At 37.6% G+C, this 22,214-nt stretch overlaps 1 protein-coding gene and 1 pseudogene across 11 annotated transcripts in view; both read right to left on the bottom strand.

Annotated features, from left to right (window-relative positions):
• Positions 1–22,214, bottom strand: part of Baz2b (bromodomain adjacent to zinc finger domain 2B) — a 215,705-nt gene that overhangs the window by 98,729 nt on the left and 94,762 nt on the right. For all 11 annotated transcript variants that reach the window (XM_027420349.1, XM_027420355.1, XM_027420354.1 and 8 more), the window contains 2 exons: positions 7,720–7,863; positions 3,608–3,658 (listed from right to left, as the gene is read on the bottom strand). In XM_027420349.1, coding sequence (XP_027276150.1) covers positions 3,608–3,658; positions 7,720–7,861 — 193 coding nt within the window. In that variant the 5' untranslated portion in view covers positions 7,862–7,863. The remainder of the gene's footprint in view (positions 1–3,607; positions 3,659–7,719; positions 7,864–22,214) is intronic.
• LOC118239051 lies at positions 20,597–21,116 on the bottom strand (annotated as a pseudogene).

Raw genomic sequence — 22,214 nt, 5'->3', positions numbered from 1 at the left:
CTGCCTCAAGCTAAAACTGCAATGTTTATCATCAAGTGAATGATTACACAAATTCTGGCAGAGTTATAAAACAATATAATTAGTAAGATAAAAGAATGAGCTAGCAATGATACAACTACTTAAAAAGAATTACGAAAGACACAAGCCACAAAAGTACGCATGACTTAAGTTACATAAAAGTCCAGAAACAGTAAAAAGTAGCAGAAAGCAGGGCCGTGACTGCCAGGGTGGAGATAAAAGATGGAACCCCAAAGAGGTGGATGTAACCTGGGGGCTACATGAGTACACAAAGGTTTTCTTCGTATGTATATTTACACTTTCATCATGAATTGCAGAGGACAAACTAAATTTGACTGCTTATCATATTCCAGTGTTAATAAACTGTATGGTCTCAGAATTCTAGAGTTTTTTTAACTAGGATGAGTAAACTCTAATATGGAGCAAGAGTTTCCTTTCCCAAATGCCCAAATCATTCAAAACAGTCTAACAGCATTGTAGGCTTTTTGAGAAATTAATTCTTTAAAGTTTTGTACAATGTGTTGATCATATTGACTTCCCCTCCAGCAATTCTTCCCAGATCCACCCTTGATCCCCTGCCCATCACATAGTTTTATAAAACATCTGTAATTATTATTGAATGTTGAAATTATTACTGTATATAAATTATAACTAAGGAAAAGACCAAAAATGAGAATTTTTGTTAATTACTTTCACTGCTTTATGAGAGGAATGAATTAAAAATGACAAAGCAAGAAGTGGAGTGAGCACTCAGGATGAATTACAATAACAGAGGGAGGCTCTGGTGCCACCTACTTAAGTGACAGTAGGCCAGAAAGAAGGTACCAATGGAAGCTCTGTTTTGAAAGCAGAACTACTGGGATTAATATGTGAGAGCAAATGAAAAAAAAAAAAATACAATTGAAGTCACTGGACTTCCCAAACAGTGGCTCTAACATTTAAATGAATGAGGATGAATATAAGAAAAACTGATTTTAGTAGAAAAGGAAAACTTTTGGTTTGGGTTTGTTCAGTATGTTAAGGTTGAGATGTCTATAAAACATTCATACAAAATGTGTACAATTAGGATCTGAGAAAGTTCACAGTTTTCATTCATGTACATTTAAATGAAGAAAGAGCCAAGAGATAAAAGACCTCAGAACCAAAACCTAGGAGAATTCACATTTATGAGTGAAGCAAATCTGTAAGGAAACTAAAATCAAAGTTAAATAAAACAAACCAACCAAACAAATGAATAAAAATCTAAAAAGCAGGAGCTAGAGAAATAATAAAAAAAAAACAAAAAAACAAAAAAACAAAAAAACAAAACCTAGAGAGGTATCCTGGAACCTAGGAGGCAAGACTGGTCAGCTGTCAACTGCTAAGTGACGGGATGTGAACAGGGAAGGCTCTGCTAGGGGCTTCGATATGTACAAGGCAAGGAAACGGAAAGCACACGGTGCTCTCTCTTTGAGAAAGCAGGATTGCAAAACCTTGAGCAGAAAATAGAGCAGGAGTCAAGAGAGTGTTTGGAAAAAAGAAGGCTTTGGGAATGTCTGCCTTTTAGGACAGGTGACATAGGAGCACCTTCTCATACTCACAAACATGAGCCAGTAATTAAAAATTAATGACAGTATATAGAAAGAATGAAGTACTTGAAAAGCTCTTAATAATTGTTATAAAGAGAAAAATATTTATGTTTCCCGTAAAAGTTAAAAGCTGTATTTCTTTAAGCATTTATTATACTTAATTATTTTATTACACAAAGAGTGCATGGGGAAATGAGTAAGTACACAGACACAAGATGACTTCTCTTCCCTGTCTCCTTCTCATTTTGCTTCCCTCCTTCTCTTCTCTCCCTCCTCACCTTTTCCATTTCATTACTGGGGTTGAACTCAAATATTTTCTAAGCATGTGTTCTACCCATGAAATACTTTACTAGCCCTTTGGAATTTAGACAGCTGCCAAGTTGTCTGAGCTGTCTTCCTGGAACTTATTATGTACCACAGGCAGGCCTCTACTTTGTCAACTTTCTGCCTCAAACCCCAGGCCAGCCTGGGTTTTTTTTTTTTATTTATTTACTTTATTTATTTATTTATTTATTTATTTAAGGAGTAAATACAGTTATTTATTTACTTTATTTATTTATTTATTTATTTAAGGAGGGCAGGGAGAGGGTTGGAATCTAGATTGTAGGTAAATGGTACAACCCTGAAGTCAGCAGTTGTGAGACTGGCTGGGACAGGCCATAAATGACTTCCTTAACAGGTCATTTAGGCAACAATATCTTAAGCCAGTCATGGGAATCAGAGTTATTTTATAGTTTTCTAAGTACCCAATTAGCTTAATTAAATTTCATTCTACTTAATATTCTTTTGGTGGTGTATGTTATCTTTAACTGATTTGACACATATTATAACCAAAATCCAACAGGTAAGAATCCCAAAACACAACAGCTAAATTCATCCTGTCACAATGGCCTGACACCTAACATGTGCTTTTCTAAGTAGTAGAAATAAGAATGTTGGTGCTAGAACTGCAATGATACAGTATTGTGAGGCAGGGTCATTGGGAACTAAGTTGGGAGAGCTGTTATCCTTACCAATAGACTAGTACTCTTATAGAAGAGGTTAAAAGAACTATGTTCTGTAGCTATTGCCTTCCAACTCAGACATTCCCTTCGGTGAAGAGGATAGGCATTCTTGGGAAGCAAAGGAAATTTACAGGGCTCAGATGTCTCCTGAAACTTAACAGGATTCATAAAACTCCTCTGGAAGATAATGAAATCAGTAATGACTGTTTGGGAGACTGGACTCTCCATTATGTACAGCTACTCACAAGTTATGCCAGAGCTTCAGAGATCCATGGGGCTTTCAAGAGTTACCATCCATGGTAGCGTTGGGCTTTGATGATGCAGCTGCTACTGAGTTACCCAAGCTCCTATAATAACACTTCACCCACACTCCTACAAGTAACCCTGATATGCCCATTAGGCTAGAGTCGGGTGAACTGTTTCTTTGGTCTGCTGTTGCTGCCCTATCTGGAGTGAATAGATGTTTGCTTATTTCTCCCCAAGAAAAGTCACACACTGCCACCTTCTTACCTTTCCACGTTTGCAGTGACTTCTTGAGGGTATGAACTTTATTCCACTGAAAAAACTACACAACAAAATGTCTTGTTCCCTTTTCTACCATGTGAGAGAGGATACAGCAAGAAGATTCAATTACTGAGGAAAAAGGCTTTCAATGCTGTGTGCTGGATATGTTTTGTCCCCTGAAATGTCATGGGTTGGAAGCTCAGCCCTCAGTATGTTCAAAGAAGGTGGATCTTTAAGATGTAGACGCTAATGGAAGACTGCTTGGTTACAGAGTATCACCATATAAAGCAATGCCTCCCTGTGTGTTTGGTTCCTTCTCCAAATGACTACTTCCCTTTCTACTTCGCTGCCATGTTTAAGCCAGGGATCATTCACCAGATATTATATAATAACATTTAGAATTTTTAATCATCAGAGTGAAATCCCATATAAGTCTCTTTCCATATAAAGTACTTGATAAGTAGTGAGCCAGGATTCTGCAACACTAACACAAAACAGGTGTGAGATACTTACCAGACACTGAGTCGGGCGGCACCTTCATCTTGGACTTCCCAGCTTCCAGAACTGTGAATAATAAATTTTTAATACTTATAAATTACCTACTCTGTGGTACTTCATTACAGTATCGAGATTAGACTAAGCCAAGAGGTTAGTAAAATCTTAAGTATAGAAATGCTTAACTTCAGATACAAAGCAGGATTTCTTCAGTAAGAAACAAAAGCAACTAGAAATAAAACCATTGAAATTGGCTCTATCAAATGTGAAAGTTTTATTATCAAAAGACAATACAACAAATAGATATATACACACACTGGGCTGTGAAAAGCTGTCTACACACATAAAATTGAAAAGCATCTCATATATAAGATAATTCATAAATACTTATGGAAAAAAATGTGACTCATCAGAAATATGACCTAAACAGGCATTAAAAAAAGAAGAAACTCCGAAAGCTAAAAATCTTTAAAAAAGCTAAAGCTACCTCAACTAAGCACTACTTCACTGACAAAAATACCACACAGTCTGACAGTGCCAGGTGCGTATGTCAGGGTTATAAAACATGACTGGAAGAAAAGGTGATACTATGGTATATGTATTTACCACTGACAAAACTGGATTTTTTGTTTTGTTTTGTTTTTTAAAACAGGGTTTCTCTATGTAGTTTTGGAGCCTGTCCTGGAACTTGCTCTATAGACCAGGCTGGCCTTGAACTCACAGAGATCTGCTTGCCTTTGCCTCCCAAGTGCTGGGATTATAGGTGTGCGCCATCACTGCCCTGCCTATTTTTTTTCCAAAAAAACTGGAAATATTTGAAAACTTCTACGAATAGTAACGTGAACACACAAATATACATACTACTTGTGTATACCAAACAAAAATATAATCTACTTCTGTATCCTTACAAATACACCCCCCTTTTACATTTCTCATTATGTCACCCTTCAGTAAATGCACCAAGTTATGTCAAGGCTTCTCTCTCTATATATGCCTCCTCGCACAAATGCAGTCTTTATATCCAGGATGAATCTATTATCAAACGTCTCTGGAGCCTTGTTTCTTACCCTATTTCCAGTACTCCCTAATCTGGGCCCTCATCATTTTCATATGAATACATGTAAACATCTAACTATAAACATGAATATAAATTTAAGGCCTTCTTCAGCCATAGTTTCATTCTTCTTACAAACTGATGCTACACACACAGACACAAGTGTCATCTGAGAGCACAGCTACTACACCAAACTATTCTTATTAGACAGAGTATAAGATAATGTGCCGGGTGGTGGTGGTGCATACTTTTAATCCCAGCACTCGGGAGGCAGAGGCAGGTAGATCTCTGTGAGTTTAAGACCAGCCTGGTCTACACAGCTAGTTCCAGGATGGCTAGAACTACACAGAGAAACACTATCTCAAAAAAGAAACAAATGCACACATACAAGAAAAGATAATGCTTACAATTTACAAGGCACCAACTATATGTCAGTCATTACTTCATTTATCATAATATTGAAACCAGCTGTTACTCCTGCCTTACAAATGAGGCAACTGAACCTTAAGAAAAAGTAATTCATAGAGCCAATAGGTGGACAAGCCAAGGTCCCATGCTTTCTTGTCATAGTTAATCATTGCTGTACCTAACATATATCCTAACAGCAGTTTAATCACCTTGCAATTTCCTCAGTGTATACTGACTGGGCACACATTTGAAAAGAATAGTGATAATGATATAAATGTTAATTTTAAAGATAAGCATGCCTACTTTAGCCTTAACCATAGCAGACTTTTCTGCCTGTTTGAAGGAATCTACCTCCAACATGGACACCTACCACTCACAAAAAAGCAGCAGACTATGGCACAAATTAACTATTACTTAAATTTCTTAAAGTTCTATCTTGGTATTAGTTCAAATAGCCAAAATCTCAAACAAATACACTCTGTAATGTTGATTTATTCAATTATGTTAAATGTTATTCTCTTTAACTTGGAGCCAATATGTAGGTAGGGACCTGACTGTCTATAAGCCTGGCTATGGTGTGCATCAATAGCTATTCTATATAAAGGCACCAATGACATGTACCTGCCTCGCTCAGGACAGAGAACAGGTAGTTTGGCTTTGCTTCTTTTCCTGACCAACAAATATCCTTATAGGCACTTGGATGAGTGAGCTGAGTCCTCCTGTTGGCTTGCCTCTTATTCATTACAGGTTTTGTTCCATATACATGGCTTGTTAGATGTGATGGTTAATGCCAGGAATCCCAGCACTTACATCAAGGTGAAGGAGTCTAGGCTATATCATTAACATCATTAGACACTGTTTTAAAAAAAAAATCTGTGTCTTCCTTCAGGGAAGAGCTTTTCATGTTTTAGTGCCCATCTTTTAATACATTAGTTAACTGTCCTTATTTAATGCACCTAATTTATGCAATATGTTTGGTGAGCACTGATCAAAATTATTTTTTAGCAACAGGTGGCTTATCTTTTTAAATATCATTCTTTTTTTAAATTTTTTGTTTTTGTTTTTTTTTTTAAGGTTTTTATTTATTTATTTTGTATAGTCTTCTGTCTGCATGCCAGCAGAGGGCACAAGATCTCATTTAAGGTGGTTGTGAGCCACCACGTGGTTGCTGGAAATTGAACTCAGGACCTCTGGAAGAAGTCAGTGCTCTTAACCGCTGGGCCATCGCTCCAGCCCTAAATATTATTCTTTATGGGAAAAGAAATATTCCTCTTTTCACAAAAATCAATAAAACCCATATGTTGATAGCCCTAACTGTTCTTATTGCAATGATACTTTTTAATATATAAAATATGGCAATAAAACATAAGGTATGTTCTAGGGAGCAATGTTCCATGGGTGCTAAACGTCCATAAATGTTTTTGCTGCATATCCCAAGAGGGCAGGCCTCGACCCTCCTTAACTGAGCTACTTTTCAGGGCTGTTCTTAAAATGAGCAACTTTAGGTGATTAAAAAAAAAACAAACACAAAAACCCACATATCTTTAAAGAGTGGGCCTATGCTTTTTCAAGTTAAAAGTGATGTTCTCAAGTATGGCGTTCCTGAGCTGTCTCACAAACCCACTGCATCATTGGTCCACAATGCTGACTTAAGACAGAGGGAACCTGTGCCACAAGGCTACTGCTGTTTACTGTGCCTCTAACCCAGGAGTCTCACATGATCCATCAGTATCCATGATAGCAACAGTCTAATTTAGAAGTTAGTATATTTTCAGACACAGGCAAGGAATTGATTCAACATGAAATAGTTGGGCATTGTTGTAGATCTGAGAGCAAACTCAACTTAGACTCCTCAGAGCATAAAGGGATTTCTATAGGCACTATTATCAGTTAAGACAATATGAAATTAAACTTCAGAGTAACTTTTTAAACAGAAAAATGATCTATTCAATAGGCCATGAAAGATTTCTTGGGTTTTTCTGATATTTTACGGAAGGAAGTTCTGTTTTATTGTTCTCTAATGATGAAAATGTTGAGGTCAACTATTTAAGCAAAATTCATGTTAGACCCCTTGTCACTCCATGATTTTATTTTTAAGTGGAAAAAAATTAAAAGATAGCACATAGGCCAAAAACATGAACCAAGTAAGACAGGAAAACAGAATAGACTGAATCACGTGGGACAGAATCTTCTCAGGCATCTTTGTGTTGGAAGACAACAAAAAATTGGTCTGTACATGTATGGACTTTGCCATGCCAGAGTTGAACCAAAGGCCTTGTAGACACTAAGCGCGATCTCCACCTCTAAGATATAGCACTCAATCTAAAACACTTCATTTTAAATATGAAGTGCAATATCATAAATGGTAAAAACAAAGAATAATTAGCATCAAGGACATCTCTATTTCTTCCCTCTTTCATGTGCCTGTGATTCTATACTTACTAACGTATTGGTTATATGATTATCAAGAAATAAGACTACACTCTCTGGGAAGAGTTACAAAGTGTATAGAACCAGAGTAAAATCCAGACAATGCAAAAAAATTTCACATTTAACCCAGAGAATATTCAACAGGTTAGAAGAACAACACCATATTCAGAGTTTAGGGTTACAAATACAGAACCCTGAAACAACAGTGTTCTAAAATCGAGTTTAAAAGGATATTCACCACATGGGTTGACCGTAGAGCTCAGTGAAGCGGCTCCTGTGCAAAGGCCGCTTTTGGAAACTGCTGAAGCCACAGAAGAAGCAGATGACGTTGGTATAGCAGAGGAGGCTGGTGAGGATGGCAGCCGTTCTCCAGACTCCATGTCTACAACAGAAGGAAAACGCTCTATTAGCCATAATTACTCAAAAGAATTAGATATGTTTGTGCATTTTGCTTATTTTTAAGTATAAGGGGAAACACGGACAAAAAATACCCTTGTGGCTTGAAAACAAAGTACCCTTGCCCAAACTCGTGTTACAGCTTGAGCGCTCAGTGTGAAAGGAGGAGGTGGAGCCTGTCTCATGGGGCTGGGCAGAAGCGAGCTGACTCTTTGCTCTTATAGAAACCCATCCACGTTTTGTGAAGTAGATAGCTGTGCAGGGAGGAGACCTTACATGGTTAGCTGCTCACTTTTCCTATCTACTTCCCAAGCTTCAGTTCTAGATATTGTTGTAGTAATAGAAAGTGAAAGAAGATGGACACTATGAAGCAAGTTATTTCATTTTTGAGACAAGGATGTGCCCAAGCTCAGATATTCCCCCACCTCAGTCCCACAGCTGGGACTACAGGTGTGTGTGTCCTTGCAACGGAGCTTGAAACAAATTGAATGTGAGGTGTACCATATCCTTTAATGAATCACACAGTTTGTGTGTCTAAAACTGGCCTAATTGTGATGCCATCAACTTGGGAAAATTAATTTTACATTCCTATCTTTTGGGGGGTTCTTCATCATCTCAAGTGCAACCAAATTCTGTATTAGTGTAAAGCAGCAGTTCTCAGCCTGGGGATCACATGTCAGATATTTATATTATGATTCATAACAGTAGCAAAGTTACAGTTATGAAGTAGCAACAAAATAATTTTATGGTTGTGGTTATCACAACATGAGGCACTGTATAAAAGAGTCACGGAATTAGGAAGGTTGAGAACCACTGTCATAAAGGATGAAGGCATCAAAGGCTGGGTGTGAAAGCTACTTGGGAGGCTGAGGGGGAAGATTCACTTGTTAAAAGCAAATTTGAACAACAGGGAAATCCCTTTTTCAAAGAAAGGAGAAAGGAGAGTGGGAGAAGGATAAGATAGGAAGGAGTGAGAGGGCAGGAACAGAAAGAAAACACCAATTTGAACAAATTGTATCCTCATCTTCTAAATCTAGATAGATGTATCCTTGTATGCCTTAGGTGACCAGTCATTTCCCACGTAATAAGTCTTTCCTACACCCTGGAAAGAAAGAGAGAGACAGAGATAGAGAAAGACAGAGACAGACAAAGAGAAACAGTCAAAGACAGAGATAGACACATAGAAAGAAAGACAGACAGACAGACAATCCTATTTAGAGTTTTATCAGAGCCAAGTTTCCACTATGATTTCAAAATAGCCTTAGTATGCCATGTTTATAATGAATGACCAAATCACTTCTTAGAATCCTTATTAATGTACTTAGCTTCTGTAGGTTCAATCTTACATAGGTTTCATTTTCATTATAATGGTGATATTCAAATTTAAGGACCTAATATACTATGGTCACTTTAATGCATGCTTTGATCTCACAATTAAGCAAAAATATCACAAAGTTCATGCTTTAAGAAGTACAAGCTACAAGAAGATGGTGCTCATCTATTAGTGAATGTATGATTAGTCACATAAGCTTTCACCATTACAAAAATCTTGGTACAAAAAGGTTTCTGTATAATATTCCATAGTGAACTCACACTGATACATATTTTCTTTAGAAATTGTTCAGTTACACATTAAAACTTAGACTACTTAAAAGAATGCAAGGATAAAGTACCAAGTAAATACAGAAAGGACACACATTTCTTCCTGATAGAAGAATCATACAGGGAAGGGTAATCTTGTGATACTCTAAGTATCTTGAGTGAGACCACTTCACAGCACCTCCTAAAGAATTCAATAACTACTCCTAATTTCCCAGTGAAACACCTCCTTAGATGTCAATATTATGCTAAGTATGTCTATGTATTATAGAATCTTTATACCAGTCTTCACCTAGTTTCTAAGGTATAACTTAAGACTTTATTTAGAAATTTAACCAGGTCCAGTGATGTGTGTTTATAGTACCACCTGCCTGGAAGGATGCGCTCAGAGGGTTAAGACCCAGAAGTTGGGTACTCTTTAGGTAACAAACCAAGATGGAACTCTGGATGGGAGGGGGGAGGGAGGTAAGGAGGGAGGGTAGGAGGGAGAGAGGGAGGGAATAAATTGGGATAAAAATTACTAAAACTGAAAACTTTTTTGTTGTTGCTGTTGTTTCTTTAAAGAGAGTTTCTCCATGTAACAGTTCTGGCCGTCCTGGAACTCACTCTGTAGACCAGGCTGGCCTGGAACTCACAGAGATCTGCTTGCCTCTGCCTCCCAAGTACTGGGATTACAGTAGTATGCCACCACTGCCAGGCTTATAACTGAAAACATATAATATTGTAGTATAAAATTGGGGGCTGGAGGGATTAAGTCAGTAGTTAAGTGCACTTTCTGCTCTTGTGGGGACCTGGGCTTGGTTCCCAGCACCCAAATCAGATGGCTCTTCTTTGAAGGAATAATTCTAAACAACAACAACAAACAACAATAATAATAATAATAAATAATTATAATAGTACAATGATTCAAGGTGATTTTTATAAGCTAAAGCCAGTGCAAATAAATGGAAAAATTATATTCAACATATTCTGTCAGAGTACCACTAAGAATCTAACATTTTTAAATTTTTCCAAATTGTACAAAACTATACTAAATGACATGCAATTGGCCTTCATAATACTTATAAGAGAAAAGATAAGTTTACTTCATTTTACTAAAATGATCTGAGGACATACTAAAATAAGGATTTGTGAAAACAGAAGGCCACAAAGGTTTTTTTCCCTGTATGATGATTTTATGTACATAAAATGACGAAGAAGAAATCAATGATCAGATACTCCTGTTCAAATTCATGTACACTAAATATTATTTTGTGTATCCACAGAATTTATGAATGCTGACTGACATCTGGTAGTCATAAACCTGAACAGGTGCAATAGGGAAGGGAGACATGTTGACTAAAACTTATAAATGTCATCTATCTTCCTTGTTTCATATGCACCAATATTTCACTATTAAACAACGGAGTTGTATGGTCTGGGGCTGTAACTCAAAGGTGGGGTGCTTTCACCGCATGTGGGAAGCCCTGGGATTCATCTCCTCATTGGGATATGAGGAACTTTTTATAAAGGCAGTTCTTATGGCAATACCCACAAACTTAGCTTCAGGAGGGAATCACTTGACCCCAGGAGTCCCAGGCGTGTGGGCAGCACTGGTTTAGACATCCATCTATAAAAGAACAGGATTTGATGGTTCTCTAAGGAAATGCTTATTCAACAGTGAACCTGAGCTAATACCCCAAAAGTTCTCTGTGGAAATCCAAAGTACAGAAGCAGACTCGGCGAGGCCTTCTTTTTTTACATAATGCCAATTAGGAAGATTACCAGGAGACAATCAGTACACTACTTCTTTTCCCTTAGTAGATCCACAAACACTATTGTGCTACAAGTTAATTTTTTTCAAGAGGTTCTGACAAATGCTTTTATTCAAGTATTTCTTCTACAGCTAGTAAGTAGACTACAGCAGGTGAAGACACTTACCACATGAGCCTGGGATCCCTGGAACCCATATAAGGAGGAAGGAGAAAACTGACACGACAACATTGTCCTTTGAACTCCGTATTTGTGCTCTGATGTACACACACACACAGAGCAACAACAACAATAAAATTTTAAAATCTTTTAAGGAATTAAACAGTTGGATATATAAAACTCCAAGATACCAAGTAGCAGACAGAAACAACGGCCAAAAAAGCAACAAAAAATGTTTCTATTAAGAGAGTGTGGTGGGAAATATGTGGAAAAATAAAATCTTACTGAATAGCAGACAACATTACTGTGAATAAAATATATGCATAGGCAAATAATTAGAAACATTTACCAGCGGGTTGGTGGTGATGCACACCTTCAACCCCAGCACTCAGAAGGTAAAGGCAATCAATGGATCTCTAGAGTTAAGGCCAGATTGGTCTACAGAGTGAGTTCCAGGACACACAGGGCTACACAGAGAAACCCTGTCTCAAAAAAACAAAACAAACAAACAAAAAAGACACTTACCTACAGTTTAAAAATGTTATTATTTCAAGTAACTGGGTAGTCTGATGATTTCAAATACAAATATATGAAATAATCTATTCCCTTGTCACTTCACACTTTCAATTATGAGATGACCAATTACATCCTAAACAGAAGATATTTGGTGATCAGGCACTCTGTGCTCAGTCTGATTTGGACAGTCTTGGATTCTCCTAAATGTTAGTTTCTGTGCCTGAAGACTCAAGTAAACTATTCCTCAAGTCTAACAAAAGTTTACAAACAAGTTTACAAACCTGTTAGTTCCATAACAGCCCTCTCCTAAACAACAAAACTCCCAAACCAGGTGTGCTGGCCCACAACTGTCATCCCAGGATTTGGGAGGCAGAGGCAAAAACAAATGTGAGGCCAGCCTGCGTTACAGAGCAAATTCCAGGTCAGTCTGGGTTCTGGGTTACAGAGTAAGAATCAACCAATCTCTCTCTCTCTCTCTCTCTCTCTCTCTCTCTCTCTCTCTCTCTCTCTCTCTCTCTCTCTCTCCCTCCTCCCTCCCTCCCTCCCTCTCTCTCTCTCTCTCTCTCTCTCTCTCTCTCTCTGTGTGTGTGTGTGTGTGTGTGTGTGTGTGTGTGTGTGTGTGTGTGTGTGTGTGTGTGTGTGTAAACTGGCTGGTCAATGAGCTCTGAGAATCTGTTTCTGCCCCTTGTCCCCTGACCCCAGTCTCACTCTGGAGTTACAGACACAGCATTTCTGTGGTTTCTGGACATCCAAACTCAGGTCCTCACATGTGCATGGCAAGCACTCTGCCAACTGAGATTTCTCCATGGCCCAGTGTTGCCTTTTTTTCTATCTTCAAATACACACTGTGCTAAATTACAGGTTCTGTAATTTAAATCTTTTAAAAATTTGCTCTTGAGACCTCAGAGACCTGAACATGAGAAAATAATCCAAAAGCAAAGCACTGGTTTTTATGCTGCTCAGTAAATAATCTATTCAGGGAGTTTCCTTTTCTATTCAAAAGATTAAGTATTCCTTTGAAATGAAATATTTGTAAGGAAGAGGTTATCCTACACATACAAAATGGATATATGGGAATATTAACGGAGGTTTGAACAAGACTTAGTATCTGTAGATCAACTAAACCATAGGTATAATCTATGGCTTTAAATATTGACTAAGCTTAGAGATTTCTAACAAGGATACAAAGATTTGAAAGATAAAGACTGACAATGTCAGATTAACTCACTCAAACACAAGACAATGCAAAGGACAAACAGGAGATAGGAAGCTTTATTCAGCTAAGAAAGACAATTAACATTCTAACAGAAACAGTAAGGGCTGCTCTGAAAACAGCAGCAACCAAGGTAGGGAACAAAAGAAGCAACTTATCACATAGAAGTGATTTTGCCCTATATAAAACATAAAAGCAGTTTAAGAAATGCACTGAAGTAAATACAATACTCTTCTCAGGAAGAAGAGACAAGATACACATTAGACGGGAAAAAAAACTTTCTAAAGAACAATGATTAAAAATAATGAACAGTATATTTAGAATTTTGGCTTTGTCCTGGTCACCCTAAAATCAGGTTTCTCTTTCTAATATTACAACTTCCCTGCTCAGAATCTTCAAAGGCACTTATACTAAAACATACTTACAGAAATGGATAACATATAAGGAATATTCATTAGCATGTTACAACTGCAAATGAGTAAACAATACACGTCTACCAATAAAAACTAATGACAGGCAGTGGTGATACAGGCCTTTAATCCCAGCACTGGGGGGTAGGGATGGGGGTGGGGGTACAGAGGCAGGTTCTCTGTGAGTTCGAGACCAGCCTGTTGTACAAGAGCTAGTTCCAGGACAGCCTTGAAAAACCCAAAATAAATAAATATAAAAACTATTCAAGTTTGAAATAACTACAGCTTTTTTTTTTTTTTTAAAGAATAAGAAGACTCTGTAAAAAGGACAAGGTGTAGCCTGCAAGATTGAATTTGTGCTCAGTATAGGGGATGGCATTCTACTGCATGCACACTGACAGAATGTTTCTAGAAAAAAAAATATGAGAAACTGTTAACTGTAGGAAAAAGAACCATGTGCTTGGAGTCTTCATGGAGGGAATTAGCTTTCATTGTTCATCTTTATATACCTTTTAAATGTTTAACCATGTTCTTGTATTGATGACAGTTAAATAAATAAAAGGAGAATGTTTTGTTATGGCTGAAAATTACCCTTCAAAATATTCCATAATTGATCTAGTCTAGCCATCTACATTTATTTCTGTAATATGTCATTGCATGACTTTAATGGAAGATCACAGTAAGGCGATAAATTAAGCAAAATCTGGTCATGTGAACCTATGGATCTGCCAGAAAGAGTACAGAATTCAAGCAGGAGACAAAAAGAACTGTTGGTACAAGTTGGCACAAACCTGAATGGGACTGGGATACTTTGCAAATAGAGATCAGATGAAAATGTTTAGCAATGGCATCTTCAATCCCGAAACTGATCCCACATGTAAACCATGACTCTGATGCTCCCTGCAGAGGGCTGAAATGAACATGCCCAGTTTTCTGTCCCCGCAGATCCGATTCACCTCAATTTTACTTCTCCTATGAATTTGAAATTTATCCATTTTTCTTCAATACCATAGTTACTGTACTGATTATGTCACTATGTCACAGACCAAAGATCCAGCAAACTAGAGTCTATAGGCAGAGTCTGTTTTTGTCAATAAACAGGTACTGGTTTCCTTTTCCTAGTGATGACTGCTTCTGCATAGACACAAAGTGGCTGTAACACACTATAAGATACAAGAAAATGAGAAAACTTCAGACTGAGTAAATTCAAAGAAAAGTTAAGCTCTAGACAGAAATAAAAACTGTTCAACCAAATATACCTCTTTTACCAAATGGATTCAAGTTTTACCATTTGAGAAATAGAGATACTACTTTGGGGGAAAAATTCAAAGAAATACCTGTTTGTTTGTTTGTTTTTTCTAAAAAGCAAGAGAAGTGTTCCAATTAAACTGTATCATTTTTCTCCTTTACTTTCTTTTTAGTGTAAACCAGAGAATGATTCTTAATTTTTCCCTAAATTTCAGAAATGCTAGGGTTTAATATATAGCAAAATCCATGTTTTAATTCTTCATGGAAATATTAAATTTACTTGTAGCAAAGATCCATAACTAGAAAAGTAGATCAAACCAGATAAAACTATAAATATGAACTGTGTAAGGTAATCAAATCTTTCCCTTGTCACATTTTTAAATTTAAGCTTAAAGTAGTCATTATTTCACATAAAAGTTTATACTATAGCAGTCCAAAAATAGCAATGGAATCTGCCCACAATCTAAAATTTACTAATATGGATGCAACTTATCTAGCCATAACCAAATCTTAGCGAAATAGAAATCAAATTCTCTAATATCTATTATAGCCATCTGTTGCTAGAAAGAGCCACTGTTAGTATCATATATTATTCCTCCCATTGTTTTTGTTTGGGTTTGGTTTTTTTTTTTTTTTTTTTTTTTTTTTTTTTTTTTTGCCTGACTGGTCATCTCAATATTCCTTAGCTCCTCAACAAATAATCTTGGGGGTGGGAATTGAGGGGGAGAAATCATTGTGATAGCAAGTCCTTATTCCTTCCCTTAGTAACAAAAGAACCACAAACTTTTATAGGCAGGGGCTCTTGCACTGACATTGACAAAACTACTGCCCTTTTTTCTCCTTTCACTTTTCACATTGTTGGGTAGAGAGGCCAGAGTCTTGTGTTTGCTAAACTCACTAAGCACCTGAAAACTTTATATTCTCCAACCACACTAAAACCATAGCTAGAATCACCTACTTGCTTCATTCACTCACTAACCAAAACTTAATTCCTGTTGTAGTGGCCACAAAATCAAATTTTTTTTTCCGAAAAACTCAGGGTTTATCTCACTACCCAAGAGGAAAGCCATTGTGCCACATCCAGTAGAGAGACAACTGAAAACTGGACGAAATCACAGTTTCCCAACAGTCACTGCACTTACCATATTGCATTCTGATTACAATTATGACCCTGAATAAATATGCCTAACAATCTAGAAGCTTACATGAGTAGAAGCTGAATTTGTAATGTGCCTGAGTCAGCATTTCTACTGTTAGAATAACACTCCATGACGAAAACCAACTTGGGGAGTAAAGTGTTTATTTCATCTTATGCTTCCAGATAATAGTCTATGACTGAGGGAAGTCACTCTCTCTCTGTTTGTTGAGACAGTTTCTCTGTGTAGCCCCCTCAAACTCAGAGATTCACCTGCCTCTTCATCCCCAGTGTTGTGCCACCACCACCAGGCTTTCCTTTCTCTCTTAAGCGACTTTTGTCAATGTATTTTATCATAGCAATGAAAAAAGTAGCTAAGATACATGGTAAAACATTGGAATGACTACACACTTAACAAACAAAATGGTTCAATAAAAGTAACTTGTTTTAATAACATCAACCATAAATTCCAATTCAAAATCATAACTACAAATTGTTATCAATTTTTATATCTATAGTCCTTATTTTTAAATTTGTCAAAAAAAAAAATCTCAGTTCACACAACAAAAGTATCAGTTGGCAGTTTTAGAATTCAATCCATAGCCAGGTGTGGTGGTGTACATCTTTAATCCCAGCACTCTAGAGGCAGAGGTAGGCAGATCTCTGTGAGTTCCAGGCTAACCTGGTCTTCAAAACCAATTGCCAGACAGCCAGGGTTACAAAGAGAAAGAAACAAGAAACCCTGTCTCAAAATACAAAAAAACAAAACAAAACAAAACAAAAACCAAAAAACACAACAATCCATAACTACTTATTTATGTCACAATTTGCAACCAACAGCTTCAGAATGACAATAGCTAGATTAATAAATATAGTTCTTTTGATTCCCAGAATATATTCTATTGGGACATAAAAAATCAAACTATAATATCCAGAATCCTCACTGTAGCTATTCCTTCACCTACATGTAAAAACAGTCCCCCCATTACAGTGTTTATGGACAGCATTCAACTAGACAGCAAGAATTTTTTTTTTATTTTTATTTTTGGAGACAGGGTTTCTCTGTATTGTTTTGGAGCCTGCCCTGGAAGTCATTCTGCAGACGAGGCTGGCCTTGAACTCACAGAGATCTGCCTGCCTCTGCCTCCCGAGTACTGGGATTAAATGTGCCACCAGTGACAGTGAGAATTTTTAATAACACAAAATCAGTGTCCAAAAGCAACTCCCAAAGTGTTGGGAGTGTTGCTCAGCTGGTACAATACTTGCCTACCAAACACAAATTCCTGGATTTGATCCTCTCACCATATAAACCAGATGTAATGACTGACACCTAAAATCCCAGCACTTTCTAGGTAGAGGCAAGAGACCAGAATTTCAAAATAACTTTCAGTGTACAGAAAGTTCAAGGCCAGTCTCTGTAGCTCCACACTATACCTTCTCAGAAAACAAAAGACAACAACAGAAAGCCAAGCAATATGTATTGCCAGATGTGGTGGCTCACACTGGGAGACTTGGGAGACTAAGGCTGAAGAATTGCCATAAATTTGAGGCCTGCCTGGGTTATAGAGTGAGATTATGCCTAGAACAATAAGACACATCAAAACAAAAGTAATTCATAGACATCCTATTATTCAATGGTTATTATTAATCACATGCATAGATTTAAACTGAAGATTTAAACTGAGTAGCTTTAAGCCACAGCACTAATATTTCAAGTGTTTAATAATTATAACAACATCCTTGCTGAAAATACTATTGAATAGCACACTGACCTAAATGACTGACATCTTGCTCAGTAAAGAAATCTGTCACATATTAAGGAGACTGTTAAAACTGTCAAAGAACGGATTGGTAGCTTTGTAGTAGGTACTACTTTATTCAAGTTTTCTTAAGAAATGTTGGTTCAGGGAATTATCTGAATTGGCAGTTACCTCTATGACAAAACTGCACCAATTGCCATGCTGTTATGTTTTCTGTGGTGAGTTATTTGGCCATCATCAAGGATTAGGAAAGTCACTCAGAAAGTAATGTCAAATGATCCTAATTATGTATTTCACCATTTCTCAAATGTTTCAATCAAGATATCCCTAGTAAAAATCACAAAAGTTCTGTGCTTTTTGCAACACTGCTAAGTCCAGTTATCACTGGTGGAAGAGTCCATAAACAAATACACACTGGCACCTCTAACTGTATTCAGAGAGAACAAGCGGCAAGTGGACAAGGTGGCAACAGAGAAAAAAAACAGAAGCAGCTAGCTGCACACTTTAGACTTGCCCATTCACTGGGGCTGATTAGGCTGAAGCCTTGACAACCCAGAGCCTTTCAATATGGGACCTTACATCAGAACTCCAGAAGAATGTCAATGTCTTCTTAGAATTTTTTATTTTTTTATTTTTTGAGATTATAGCATAGTCACATCATTTCTCCCTACTATTTCCTCCTCTATACCTCCCATATTCTCTTGCTCTCTTTCAAGGTCATGGCTTCTTTTTCTTTAATTGCTGTTACATATATATGTGTATATATTCTTAAGTACATAAATACAATATGTTCAGTCCATACTGTTATCTCTATATATGAACATCTCCCAGGGTCCAGGGAAACATGTAGAAAACACTGGCTACTAACCTGAACATGAGCTATCAACCCTAGAATTTAAGACCTAGAAAGCTATTTATTGAATAGACACAAGTATAATCATAGGTTAAAATTTTTGAGTCATAACCCCTTGGAAATCATGAAATCTACATAATGGGATTTTTTTTTTTTTTTTTTGGTTTTTCGAGACAGGGTTTCTCTGTATTGCTTTGGAGGCTGTCCTGGAACTAGCTCTTGTAGACCAGGCTGGTCTCGAACTCACAGAGATCCACCTGCCTCCCAAGTGCTGGATTAAAGGCGTGTGCCACCAACGCCAGGCTAATGGGATTATTTTTTAAAGCACCAATATATTCTAGGTCATTTATAAAGAACATTTGGAAAATGTTTATCTGTCTGTAGATCCCCCTGCCTCTCGAGTGCTAGGATTAAAGGTGTGTATCACCACCATCTGGTTCTGTGATAAATTTTTAAATGATAAAAGTTTTCAGAAAACCAGTTTATATCCTCTTCCTAATCCCATTCAAGAAGTAGGAAAAATCATACATCATGCTGTTGAAAACACAGGGACTGGCATGTAACCAAGTGCTTTAATATGTAAAAGACTCTAGCTTTAATTCCCAGAAGTCATCACTCCCCTACACTAATGAAAAAAACCTTAAGTAGGCATGACTCACAGAAATAATGGCTGGCCAGAAATCTACCACATATGTTATTTGCCTCCAAAAGATGTTATAATCTAATCAAGTTTTCTCTGATAAGAACAAGTGAAGTGTTTTAGCTGAGCAATCAAGGCTGTGAACCGGAAATACAAGTTAAACAAGAGTGGTAAGCTCTCCTTAAACATGAGGCCCATGCCATTAAAGGGAGCCCATGTCCTATACTGCCTGAATAGCCCTGAAACCCAGGGTAGAAGCAAGCACAACAGGCATGGATGGATGGATGGATGGATGGATGGATGGATGGATGGGTGGTGGGGGTGGGTGGGTGGTGATAGACAACAAAGAGACAGACAACAAAAGTAATGTGCTACAACACCAAAAGCAACTTGTAGAGGAAAGGGATTATTTCCACTTACAATCAGTCCATCATCAGGGGAAGTTGGGTAAGAAACCTGGAGGCAGAAACCATGAAGAAATCCTGCTTACTGACTTACCCTAGCTTGCCTATCCAACTTAAATTTTTTTTCTTTTTCTTTTTTTTTTTTAAGTTTTATTTTGTTTTTGTTTTTTCAAGACAGGGGTTTCTTTCTATATCCCTGACAGTCCATGAACTTATTTAAAAGACCAGACTGGCCTCAAACCCACCACGATCCACCTGCTGAGATTAATGGTGTGTGCCACCACTGCCTGACTCCAACTTTCTTAAATATAGACCAGGCCTACCTGCCCAGGGATGGAACTGTCCACAGTGGGATGGGACCTCCTATATCCATCACTGATCAAGAAAAGGTCCCACAGACATGGCCCTGGGCCATTTTGATAGGGGCACTTCCTTGGTGCCTCTAGTTTGTGTTTAGATGACAAAAATTAACCAGCACACAATTGTCTGGGACAATGGAAGATCACATGCACAGAGAAAAAGAGCGACCATCAGGGGTAAGTGCAGTTAATCCCAGGTTCTCTTCCTTAGACCTATCCTTCAGAGTTTCTTTCATTCTCAGAAATGTTTGGATGCATACCCATCTTTTTGCTTGTGTTTTTGTGAGCTATTTTCCTTGCAACCTAAAGAGGCTAGCAGAAATTTTCTGAACAAATATTATGCCACACTAGCTTCTTTTCATCACTGCACAGGCTATTTATATGCCTGAGATAGTTTTTCCCTTCCAATAGTTCAAATACTGCATTCCAGTGAGTACTGACCCAAGAGTCTTTTCTTATTTGTCTTTAATTGTAGTTGTTGTTTCTTTTTCTTTTTTTAAAGATTTTATTTATTATGTATACAATCTTCTACCTGCATATATTTCTGCAGGTCAGAAGAGGGCACCAGATCTCATTACAGACGGTTGTGAGCCACCATGTGATTGCTGGGAATCGAACTCTGCAAGAGAATCCAGTGCTCTTAACCTCTAAGCCATCTTTCCAGTCCCAGTTGTTGCTTTTTAACTATCTGAGCATTCCACTGCATCACTGCTGATGTCATCTATGATGCCATGAGGATAGAGACAGGCCATACTGCAGCCCACAGACAATGCAGTACTCCTTAATCTTAATGGTACTTAATGCAGTACCCAGGATCTCCTTAATAGTCCAGAAAGTTCTCTAGCTAAAGACCAGTGCCACATCTGCCGAGCAGTGTTGACAATCTCATCAAAAGTGGTATTTCCACTGTCTTTAATGTTTGTTTGCTTCTTTCTGTCTCTTGGTGGCTCCTCCAGGGCTCTGATGATCAGGAAGAGGTAGAGGGTTCTGCCTTATCTGAGCCTGTCTGGTTTGGACGGTCAGCTTCACTGTAATCCTCAGACCTTTCCAGTTCCTGGGTGCTTTGACAATGTTACCATGAATTTTTTTTGGTGACAGACCCGAAGTGATCTTGGGGACCAAGGAAAATGTAGTGCCCATCTCACCTCAGGTACACCTCAGGCACAACACAGCTTCAAACCTGGGTGGCATGGTGGAGGTGACTGGCATCTGATGAACCAGATCCAGGATGACGGAAGAAAGCTGCACCTTAGCTAAGAGTTGCTTTATTCTTAAACTGCATCTGACTAATTCCAGGTCACAACTCCCAGTCTTCGAATTACAGAGAGCTTCAGCGTCTACCCAGGAGGCTGCTAATTACACTGACTTTTTATTGCTCTGTAGTTCCCAAATTCACCATGCTATATAGCACACAGCAGAATGTCTGTTGAGCCTTAGTTTCTGAATCAATAAAATGGGGTTAATTATACTTCAAAGAGCTATCATCATAAGAGGGAGGGCCCAGCACACTTCCAGCTAGATGTTTTGTTCTTACATTAGCCACTGTGGAGAAGAAAACTGCTTTGATTTGCCAAAGGAAAGATAGAGGAATAGGAAAGCTCAATAAGTCCACATCACTTCTTCATCAGTTAAATGTGACTAAAGGTAACTGAAATGTCCAGAGGATTTACAACAGCAAGTACACCTCACCTCTCTCACAGGTAAACCTGCACACATGCTTATCACTAGATTACCTATACCCTGGCAAGTTTGCCCTCCAAAGAGAATAATCTTGTGTGAACTTTAGATAATTGCAAAGTTTAGTAACTGTGTTGCCTTCTTCCTTATATGTTTATGCTTAATTTTATAAGTTCACAAATCAAAAGTGAATTTTGTTCAGACTGCAGTGTTCTTATTTTTTCAGTAATTTAGGGACCAAGTTCTTTCTGTTTGGACACTGATAATTTGCACTTTAACTACAAATTAAGTAATATGTACTAACTATATATTATGCATATTGTCCCCCCATGCATCAGATTTTAATCATTTGCATGCCCAATTATGTATAAACATAAGATTTCCCGATAAATGTTTACTTGAAAACAGAAGTTGGTCTTAATTCATATTCACCCCAAAACAATTCAGATGGGCTTCGGTTTCCTTCATACACAGATTGGGAATATATTTGACTAGAAACTGTCTCATTTGATGGTTGTTAGGGAGGGAGACTCTTACCCTGTTGTCCAGAGAGAGATATGTATTCATATATGAAAAGGCAAGGGGCTGGGCACTTAAGTGCATTATCAGAAG

Source organism: Cricetulus griseus, chromosome 6 (assembly GCF_003668045.3).
Source record: "Cricetulus griseus strain 17A/GY chromosome 6, alternate assembly CriGri-PICRH-1.0, whole genome shotgun sequence".
In the NCBI taxonomy this organism is placed as follows: domain Eukaryota; kingdom Metazoa; phylum Chordata; class Mammalia; order Rodentia; family Cricetidae; genus Cricetulus; species Cricetulus griseus.
This window is presented reverse-complemented; position numbering and strand designations above follow the sequence as displayed.